This window comes from Sinocyclocheilus anshuiensis, unplaced genomic scaffold, assembly GCF_001515605.1.
Source record: "Sinocyclocheilus anshuiensis isolate Anshui unplaced genomic scaffold, SAMN03320099.WGS_v1.1 scaffold766, whole genome shotgun sequence".
Classification (NCBI taxonomy): Eukaryota; Metazoa; Chordata; class Actinopteri; order Cypriniformes; family Cyprinidae; genus Sinocyclocheilus; species Sinocyclocheilus anshuiensis.
Genome location: NW_015546060.1, coordinates 682,251 through 693,504, shown reverse-complemented (window position 1 = coordinate 693,504; position 11,254 = coordinate 682,251). Strand labels below are relative to the sequence as shown.

The 11,254-nt window shown below is 35.4% G+C and overlaps 1 protein-coding gene across 3 annotated transcripts in view; it reads left to right on the top strand.

Moving 5' to 3' along the window:
• The window catches only part of LOC107699420 (AP-3 complex subunit delta-1-like), a 41,824-nt gene extending 32,883 nt beyond the window's left edge, over nucleotides 1-8,941 (top strand). The window contains exons 24-34 of one of the 3 annotated variants that reach the window (XM_016500671.1): nucleotides 2,202-2,255; nucleotides 2,956-3,057; nucleotides 5,219-5,386; nucleotides 5,492-5,539; nucleotides 5,747-5,767; nucleotides 6,517-6,706; nucleotides 6,786-6,874; nucleotides 6,976-7,061; nucleotides 8,015-8,136; nucleotides 8,226-8,305; nucleotides 8,424-8,941. In XM_016500671.1, coding sequence (XP_016356157.1) covers nucleotides 2,202-2,255; nucleotides 2,956-3,057; nucleotides 5,219-5,386; nucleotides 5,492-5,539; nucleotides 5,747-5,767; nucleotides 6,517-6,706; nucleotides 6,786-6,874; nucleotides 6,976-7,061; nucleotides 8,015-8,136; nucleotides 8,226-8,305; nucleotides 8,424-8,519 — 1,056 coding nt within the window. In that variant the 3' untranslated portion in view covers nucleotides 8,520-8,941. The remainder of the gene's footprint in view (nucleotides 1-2,201; nucleotides 2,256-2,955; nucleotides 3,058-5,218; nucleotides 5,387-5,491; nucleotides 5,540-5,746; nucleotides 5,768-6,516; nucleotides 6,707-6,785; nucleotides 6,875-6,975; nucleotides 7,062-8,014; nucleotides 8,137-8,225; nucleotides 8,306-8,423) is intronic. The other 2 variants (XM_016500673.1, XM_016500672.1) reach the window with 2 other exon arrangements.
• The last annotated feature ends 2,313 nt before the right edge of the window (nucleotides 8,942-11,254 follow it).

The following is an 11,254-nucleotide window of genomic DNA, read 5'->3' as shown; positions in this document are numbered from 1 at the left end:
TATATATTTATTAGGAGTGTAAAGGTACATGTATTCGTAGGAATGTCACGGTTCGGTTCATGCTATCAGAGGATGAATACAGTCAGTCAGGAACTGACCGTCTTCAGAAATGTTTTGATGATGTTTTCTTTTCCTCTTACCTCCATATAATGCATATTAAAGTAGAGTTAATAAGCACAGAATTGCTTTGTTTACAGCGGTAACTGTAATTTCCTAACCAGGGAAACTCTAAATTTCTGCTGTTCCATAAGCGCCACCTACTGTCAGAGAAATCAGTTTATGTAGTATAGTTTCACAAAGCTGAAGTCAGACCATTCTGTTTTTGCTTTAAATCTTGAAATTATACAATCTAATTAAAATCAAATACAACTGCTCATGTATGTAGCACTACTGTCTGTTCAAAATAAAAGAAAAAAAATAAATTTCCTGTTGTTCCAAACTCGTATCGAACCGTGACCCCAAAACAGAGGTACATACCGAACTGCAGGGCTCCAGACCCCACATCACTAAGCTCCTAGAGCAATTATCCACGTTGGAATCCCGTCGCTGCGACAACAATCAGCATGGAGCTAGATCCCTGTCACAGCGTCCAAATAGCAGCCTGTTAAACCAACCAACTGGGACATTACATCACCGTTAAACTGGAACTTTACCTAGTGCCATCCGCATCCCATGCATTCAGTTAGAGAACAACATCAGTATCCAGGGCTCCAGACTGCGACCATTTTTTCTGCCTGGTGCGACAAAATTTTGTGTGCGGTCGCACTGGCGCGACCACCGCGTTGTTCAGTGGTGCATGGGGCAAAAGAGGGGAGGGGAGCTGAAGAAGCTGTGTGTCGGGTGGGTGGGATCACCTGCAATGCAGAGGGCTTTGCAGGTGAGATGGGTGTTGTAAATGTCCTGGAGGGAGGGGAGAGAGACACCAACGATCTTCTCAGCTGCTCTCACTATGTTTGAAGTGACTTGCGGCAGGATGCGTTGCAGGTGCCATACCACAGTGATGCAGCTCGTCAGAATGCTCTCGATGGTTAGTCATTGAAGCAGGATGGAGACGGCTTCTTCGGGACTGGAATGATGTGTTAACACAATGCCAATTTCCTCTTTGGCATTGTGTTAACACACACCTGAAGGCTCCAGAGCAGCAAACTGCCGGAATTTTGCCTTTTATAGAGGTGCTCACACTTAAAATTAAAATACAACAGAAATACAAAAAAAATAAAAAATTATTTAATATATTAATTAAGAGGAGCATATCAGTTTGTGCACTTATTTCAATTATTAAAACTATTATTATTAGTTTTCTACCATGTACGTTAGGGCTGCACGATTATGACAAAAATCATAATTGTCGATTATTGCCTTGAAATTGTAATTGCGATGATTAATTACGATTATCACAATTTACATTGAATGATGTTTATACCATTGTTTGATGCACCTGCATGCTGTACTTTTATAGGAAAATAAACAAGCTGAAAACACTCTTAACTGAAAAACTTCGTGCTTTTCTATAGTATTAAGCCTCAAATGTCAACTATACATCAGATTGGTTTCTTCTTTAAATTATAAAAAAAGTAAAAATATAAATGGTATTATAGTGTTATACTAAAACTAAAATAAAAAAATGGAAAAACCCTTAAGATAACATGTAGAAAGAAAACAAAAAGAAGCATCTTAAGCACAGAATAACATAAGTGGACTTTGAACGATTAATTGCCGCTTTGAACGATTACGTAATTGTGGCATCCATAATTGTAATCGCGAATAGAAATTAGATTAATTGTGCAGCCCTAATGTACGTATTGCAATATTAATCTTAACGATGAACTGGTTGTTAATTTTAATGATATTCGACTATGAAAATTCCTGCTTTCTTAATCTAAACCACTAGGAGGTGCAGGGCTAACTGAAATATTCTTACTTGCTTAAATGAAAACCAATTGTCCACATTTACATTGTATAAAATCATAAATTAATTTAACAGAAATATAACAATAATATTACTACTACTACTACTAATAATAATAATTTTTTTTAATGTAAAATGAACATTTGAACAACTGTTGAAGTGGCCATAACAGACATGATGATGGAATATGTGCTCATTTTGTTTTCTGTCGTTGTCAGAGCATTTGTTTGGGGTTCTGTTTGAGTCAAACAGGCTTGGACTCATGTTCCCCACCCTGCCTTTTCTGTTCTAGGCCTCGGATCTGGATTTCTGGCTCTGTAGTGCTCCTGTTCCCCCCGCCGCCCAGGTCCGGTCCCTCACACTCTGTCCCTCTCCTCCCCCTCCGGTCATACTGCTGTCGGTCTGTCCTGTTGTTAATGAGCGTCTGTTTTGTGTGTTCCCTTCCGGCTTTCACTGTTCTTGACGTGCCAATCTCTTTGTCTCACCTCTCTTTTTTTCACTGTTTTTCACAGGTCTCGCATATATGTGTGTTTGTTAGCATTTGCTTGTTTTAGTTCAGGGTGCATGTGTGCACGTGCAGAGGTGTAAAGGTGTCTTAATTACTGATGTGGGAAGCTTCTCCTGTATGATCGTGTCTTTATCATCATAAACAGCCATTACTCTTGACAGTTCTTGCGGTTCCAGTCAAACAGCTCATGTGCACAAAACCGCATTTGCCTCATGATCCGAATGTAGGTCACCTGAGACAGAACGGCCTTGATGTACTTATTTTCTCTGCCCAAACATCATAGTTAAGTTCCTCTTAATGCAAACACAGTATTATCTTGACCTCAAAAGCGAAAAAACAAAAACATCACTTTCTCACTGCAGGTTCACCACTTTCTCACCATTTTCTCCCAATGTGACAATTCAACAACATCAAATTAGCTTTTCTTCTTCTTGATCATGATATTGTTAATTGTGCATGCTTCATAGTGTAGAGGATCACTCTGTGGAAGGTTTTGAAAGCAGGAAGTGGGTGCGTTTTAATGTTTGATTATTTACAGGAGGAGACGACGCCCTTGTCTGCTGCTGCTGCGGACATGAGCTCTGCGGCCGCCCCAGAATCTGAGCCTGATGAGCCTAAAGACGCAGAACCAGAGGACACGGTGGGGCTTACACGACTGCTTTTTGTTTTAAAAAGTAGTTTTCTGTTTGTTCCACCATCAGTGCTATGTTCATCTTAATAAATCTTTAAAATATGCACACGTTAATCATTAAATAACAATACTTGTATACATTTTTCAAATAAACATAAAAACGTACATAAATACACAAATGTACACAAATAAGAATAATTTATGCTCGCGTGTGTGTATACATATAAAAACATTATATACTATTAAATGAATCATTAATCAACAATAAATATATGCATTTTAAGAAAACAATATTTAAAAAAAAAACATTATTTTAATGGCAATGGCAATTTTATTTATATAGCACTATTTACTACAACCAGAGTTGACCAATGTGCTTTACAACAGAATAACTAAAAACAGCAATAACACAATGAAAAATAAAAACGGTAAAACCAAGAACAAAGAGAGAAAAAGGAAAAGAAAAACACCATAACATGCAGCAAAAATATAGAACAAGGATAAAGAGTGCTTCAACCAGAGTTAAAAGCCTTATCGAACAGATAGGTTTTTAATTTAGACTTAAAAATAGCCACAGATGAAGCCATTCGAATAAAAAATTGTTTAATCAAGCATTAAACAATTATACGGTTTAAATACATTAAATATTGAATAAAAAACAATAAATTAATGAAATTATTTACATTAAATAAAAAAAAATTAACATTATTAAAAAAAACTGCGTGTATGTATTAATTAATATTACATACATTTAAATTAAACATTAATCAACTATTATATATGCATTTCAAGAAAACATTTAAAAACATTATTTTATTTAAACAATAAACAATCATAGTTTACATTAAACATTGAATAAATACAATAAGTTAGAAATCCTCAAAACAAAGAACTGAAATTATTTACATTTAAATAAAAATATTGACCTTTTTTTTTAAACTGTATATATTAATAAACATACATTTAAATTAAACATTAATCAACAATAAATATATGCATTTTAACAAAACATTTTAAAGTTTAATTGAACAAAAAATGTTTAATTACATTAAACATTATAAAAAATTATACATATTTAAACAAAAACAGAAATTATTTACATTGAACTAAATAAAAAAAATTAACTTTAAAAAAAAATACTTTGATGTCATACACAGAACAGTCTGTGCAGTGCTGCTTCAAGTCAGATGCCTATTGTGTTTTGTTAAGAGACTCACGACAGTTCTTCTGTGGCTTTATAGCTAATATTTTCATTTACACAATTTCGCAAAATCAGACAAAATTGTGTCTAATATATACCACAATATTAACTTATTGAATTGTTGTAAATAAATACCACATTTGCATCTGGTCAGTGTTCAAAAAATGCTGGGAAATCACTTCACGTAACCCTACAAAATTGATTACTTGTAGGCTGTCTAAAAAAAAGTCATGTTTTAGAGAAGGAAAAAAAAAGTCAGACTTTTAAAGCTTCTGCGTAGTAACGACTTTGATAGAAAAGTGAAAAGTACATATAATTGTCTTTCAAATGTAGTGAAGTTAGTCATCAGTTTAAAAAGGGTCATAAGTTTGAAAAGTGTACTTAAGGACAGTAATCAAGTAAATGTACTTCGTTTACTGTCCACCACTGAGTGTGAGAAACTGAAGAAAATGTCCTGCGGCCGCAGATGTGCTGAAGTCACTCAAAGCAGGGGCTTCTACACTTCCTACTAATTTCTGACAGCTGTAACCCTCCTAAATTTTAGTTGTAATCTTCTTTCATGCTACAGTGGTTACTGTTCTCTGCCAAATAAGTTTTCCGTAAAATAAAGGTTTTTGTTGAAATGCTTTGGATATTTTGTCAAACATGTTAGTGGAACAGTGGTTTACCTACAGCTGATATTCCTTCAAATTTTGAGCGATGAAGACAATATTTCAGAAGAAATCGAGTATATAGATTGTTCTCTAATTTTGATGTCCACTGTTAATGTGTGTGTATTTTTTTCTTCAATGTAGTAATTTGCAATGCTTAATGGGATGAGCAGGTCACATGACATGTTCCTGATTTATGTACGTTTAGGCAAGGAATGACTTTTCAAGACTTTATTGAAAAATCAGCAGAAGAATACAAAAAATTGTTGTGCTCTGTTGAAACCAGATTAAGCCAACTGTGCATTGGTTTCCTGTTCAGAAATCCTCCAAACACAAGAAAAAGAAGCAGAAGAAAGAAAAGGAGGAGAAGGAGAAGAAAAAGAAGAAGAGACACCACCACCACCACCATCATCATCATCATCACAGTGACGCCGGCGGGGATGATTCAGTGCAAAACGGCACCGTGGAGGAAGAGGAGCCTCTGCCGGTCAGTATCTATCTAGCCAGCCAATCACAGAAGGCCACTCTGTGACATTAAATGCTTAGTAAATATACTTTATCCTGTACTTATCCAACCTCCATCTCGTTTCAGCCCATGTCCAACTACTCTCTGCTGGCCGAGAACTCCTACATCAAGATGGTGAGTGTGACGTGATGTGGAGTCACACAGATGAGTCAGTCTGATGTTTGTCTCCTGCACCAGCATGAAGCTCAGCCTGTAATCGAGATCTCATGATCCTGTCACACGGCTGCTGTTTTTGCTGAAGCGACTCGTTGCTTTAAGTGATTCTGGTCTGTGGTTTGTGAATGATGTATTGTTCATGTGTCTCTGTATGTATGTTTTAAGATGAAAGAAGATGCTGATCAGGTAACCATAGGAACAGAACTACTGTTGTTGCCACTAACTTGCTGTGATACAGACTTTAGTCACAATAGACACCAAATACAAACAAAAACAAGGTTAATAGGTCAGTCCTTATATAATGAATACAAATAATAAATGTATATATGTAATAATAACAATTATTTTATAATGTAATTTAATATATTTTATAAGAAATTATATATCAATTCTTTAGTCAACTCACGAGTCGGTCCAGCATTTTTGCTGATTCATTAAATGAACCTGAAGACTCGTTTGTTTGTGAACTGGAATACACAAGTTGCACTATATATATATTTTTATGCAGCCAATAAAGACAATAGAAAGGCATTGTGTATTCACACTATTTAACTCACAAACCTGAGTAAAAAAAAATAAATATATGTACATACACAACATATTAAATGAACAGTTTTTCCATCCCTCACAGCCTTGTTCATTAAAGTCCAATTAAATCTGGTTTCAGCTGTGACTGATGTCTTTTTGAGTGCTATAAGACTGTCAATCGAACATTAGTTGTTAAATGCACCTGTTTGGTGTAGTTAAAGCTGATGTGATTTCTTTCTCGTTTTGGATGATGATAATTATATTAACTGCCTTTGACCTGGTTTTTGGGCTTGTAATATTCCCATTTCTTCTGGCCTTCTTTAACCGCTGTTCTGCATGTTTTGGCCTCCTAATAGTTTCCTACTCTATATAAAAATAAAAATAAAAAAACGCCCTTTTTTCTGTAGGTGTACGACATCCAGGGCAACCATCAGGATGAGAGCAAAGTTGTGGTGTCGGTCATCTTTGAGAATAAGAGCGACAGCTTCCTCAAGTCAATGGAGTTCAATGTGCTGGATTCCCTCAACTCCAAACTGCAGCGGCCGGAGGGAGCCGGAGCTCACGACAGCCTCACCGTTCCCTTCCAACTGCCACCAGGTCAGGATAGCGACGCTCCTGAAAGTGTCATTAACTGGATTTAGGCAGATTTTACTCATGTATTCAAATCTTTTTCCAGGGATTTCAAACGAGGCCCGCTTCGTGTTCTCAGTGCAGAGTATTGTCATGCCTCAGAAACTAAAGGGAACCCTCACCTTCATAGTTAAGGTGAGAAACTCCCATATACACACAAGAGCTCATACTTTTTACATGTTTCTAGTGTGAGTGTTAGTATTGTTGACGTGCATATTGATTGTTTTCTGGCACAGTCGGACGAATCCTCCACTCATGAGAAACTGGACTTCAAACTGCACTTTACATGCACATCATACCTGATCACCACTCCCTGCTACAGGTGAGCAACACATTACCAAACCACTCGTAAATGGAGCGCTCTATATATATATATATATAGTGCCCCCTCTCTCTCTATATAGACAGCTCAATAGATGTATATAGATGTGTGTGTATGTATGTGTGTGTGTATATATATATATATATATATATATATATCTATACATGTATATGTGCATGTTAAAATAAATAAAGATGCTTTAAAAATGTATTATTATTTTTTAATGCTAATAATAATTAATAGCAACAGTAGTAATAGTAAATAGTCATATTTCTTTTGTTTACCATTTTTATTTAGTAGTAGTAGTAACCGTAATAATAAAACTCATTATTATTATTATTATTATTATTATTATTATTATTAGAGTAAAATTGATTTAATCTCCAAAAATTGATATAATCTCCAAAATTTTAGCCAAATTGTGCAGGCCTACAAATAAGCACCGCAAACCTGGAGCTTTTCTTTTTTTTAATGCATTTTAAATCACAATTGTAATTAAAATTATTTTCCCCAAATAAAATAGAGCATTTATTGAATGAATGAACACATCCATAAATTAGCTTTGTAATTTAGTTGTACTGTAAAATATAATTATTAATTCATTTTTTAAAAATGCTAATAATAATATTTTATAGCGTTTGCAGTAATAATATTTGTAGTAGTAGTAATATTAATATTATTATTATTAATAATAATAATACATTCTATAATAATTCAAATATAATTAAAATAATAATGATAATTAATATTTTTCCCACCCAAAATTTTCAAAGTGTTATTAATTTTTTTATATTTAATTATTATTATTTTTTTAAGTTTAGGTGTGGATGATGAAAATATATTTTTATGTAAATTAAATTAGGGCTGTTGTTAATTGGTTCAAACTAAATCAAAGTAATAAGACTGTACTGAGTGTTTTCATGTAGCTGAACATAAGAACCTTGTGTTGTCAGTGACGCATACGCAAAGCTGCTGGAGTCGGGCGACCTGAAGGGCAGCTCTCTACGGCTAGAGAGGATCAAAATGCCCTTCCACCACCTGCTGGCCAGGATCTGCTTCCACCATCACTTCTCCGGTGCGCCGACTTCACAAAAGATGCCTGTGATACGTTTCAAAATATGGACCCCCTTAAATCCTCTGTTCTCTTGTTTCCTGTGTTTGTAGTTGTGGAGAGGATCGACTCCTGCGCCTCCATGTACAGCAGGTCGATCCAGGGTCACCACGTCTGTTTGCTGGTCAAAACCGTGAGTATTTGGAATATGCAATATAAACTGAATCATAATGATTCTGATTCCACTAAGCAACTCTTTTCAGATTTGAAGAAGATGATTCATTAAAATCCTATGTTTCTCTTTCTTCCAGTCCGATCAGACCGTCTCCATCGACGCCAAGTGCGACGAGCCATCGCTGCTGGGGAATGTGCTGGATGAGATCAAGCAGACCTTCTCGAAATGCTGATTGTGTCTGAGAGACCCCTCGCCACCCTGAAACCCCCTGAAGCCCCATCCCAGTGCAGCCCGTCCGGCTGAACCACACGCTCAGAATCATATATCGCACTCTGAGACTCGTGTACCTTCTCTTCCTTTATATTTATTGGATCAGTCGTTCTACTGTTCTTCTTTTAAGACCACAAATTTCAAGCCCGCTCCTGCCTTTGTTTCCCCTCCTCGTCCTCTGACGTGCGTTTTGTTCCTGATCTCTCTTCATCCTCTTCCTCAGCTTCTTCGTCTCTCTGACGGTCTTTCCATTGTCTTAACGGTCCATGATTTTCATCTTGAGAAATGAATTTTTTTCATTGTCGATGCTCGAGTTGTGTGCTTTTTTTTTTTTTTTTGCGTTGTGTTTGTTGCACTTTTTTCTGTCCTGAACTCCATCAGCGCCTTTCTCTGCATTAAACATCAGTGTGTCTGTTCCTTACCAGTCTCGTCGCATATGTGTGTTGCTCTTTTCGAAGGCTAGCACTTGCAGGACTGGTTTCAGACCAGGAACATTCTTCCCACATCCCATCCTTAAACTCTTAACTGCCTCTGAGCACTAATGTCACTCACAAGTGCAGTTGCACATTTAGTTGCATACATATAGGACATATAGGTACACAGTTGTATTCTAGACCATGTTTATACTTGGGATCACACGTGATATTAGTGATATCATGTGTGATGGCCCTAGTATTTGTGTCCTAATGTTGGTAGATAATACTACAGTTGCATATAATTAATTAAACTGCACACTAACAAAACTTGCTCAGGATAATGACGGTTAGTAAAAGTGGCAAAATGAACAAAACCAGATTATTTCACAGCTCGCAAATCCGATATAGTGATTCTTGCACTTTTATGTTCCAGTTAATGGACGCTAAATTTTGGAAACGTTCCAGTTTTGGAAACTTACCAGAAATTATCAGCACCATTGAAACCCTAGTAGACGCCACCAGGATGGAATCTTCAGGTCGCCTGTTTACCTCAGAATAATTTTGATTTGTACTATAGTTTGTGAAAAAGAAACCAAATCGATTAATCGCATCCAAAATACGTTTTTTTACATAGTGTGTGTGTGTGTACTGTGTATATTTATATATATATATATATACACAATTACACGCACATGTATATATTTAAGAAATATTTACATGTGTATACATATATATAATAAAAATCATATATAAATTAGTGCTGTCAGTCGATTAAAAAAATTAATAAATTACTTTTTTCATAAATGAATCACGATTAATCCCACCTAACATTAAAGTTAAGTACTTTTATATTGCAATAATATTTGTTAATGACATATTTTTTAATGACTGATGGTGAGTTTCACTGATACCAATACTGATGTCTCTAATAAAAAAAAAAAATCTAATATTTATCCATGCACTATATTTGAGAGCTATCAATTTTAACATTTATTAGACTTAAATACTTCTAATTAAAGTGAACTTAAAACAATCTTCACATAAACCCATTATAATAAATTATATACATATTTAGCTACCTGTGGCCTTCTCCAAGTAGGAAATATACAGAAATTGAATAAAGTTGAGCACTAGATTCTAAATTAAATATAGATGAATCCTTAAAGCTACAACTGTTATTGATTTCCTCTTTTGTTCTTTGATTAACAGACATCACAGCAGCTGGGTTATTAGGTTATTTTGGCTGCTTTAAGAGCTGCCGCTGCTGAACATGACGCGGATCTGACACACATCATATTTTCTCATAACTCTTTACCTTTTCTGACCCACTTCAGGTCTTAAAGTCTCTACTAATGAGCTGACGAGTTGAATCGGGTGTGTTAGATGAGGGAGAATGTGCTGGGCTGCTCCAGGACAGTTCTGCATTTCAGAGACGTTCTTAAATGTAACTCATAAAGAATAAATACATGCACTTAACTGACAACATAATTACGACTTTCGCGCTTTAATATGAAACTATACAGGCTACAGTGCACGCCACCGCATTTGTGTGTGCAAATGAAGAGCACAGTATAACAGCTGACAGGACAGGAAAATTATTTTTACTGACTTCCTGCCTGACAACATCTCATCTGACCGCAGTTCACTGTTATTCTACTGAAGCTCTCTCGTCACCTGTACCTTTTCCGCGCTCTTTTGACCAGCACCAGGCACTGAGGTGGAGTTGAAACGCGTGTCTGAAAAGTCTCCCGTTTGATGTGGTCGTAAAGACGTTCTGTGTCTAAATAAACGCAATTCTTGTCAAGAAAAAAGAGACCGAAGCAGCAGTTGTGAGTGGGGTGGCCAACCCTAGCTCCGCCCCTGCGTTAAATGCATTAAATATTTTTAACACATTCAACTGAAAAAAATATCCTGCGTTAATTTTGACAGCACTAATATAAATATGAATATATATATATATACACATGTAAATATTTATTAAATAAATACATGTATGTGTGTGTATTTATATATACATATAAAGTACACACACACATTATGTAAACAAATGTTAATTTTAGATGCGATTAATCGATTTGACAGCACTAATATATATGCCTGTGTTTATATATATATATATATATATATATAATATTTTTTTCTTTTTACAAACAAGCACGATTCAAAATTATTTTCTGATAGCATTGATCTTTAAACGTTTTACCCTCAAATATTGCTTAAAGGGTTAGTTCACCCAAAAATGAAAATTCTGTCATTAATTACTCACCCTCATGTCGTTTCA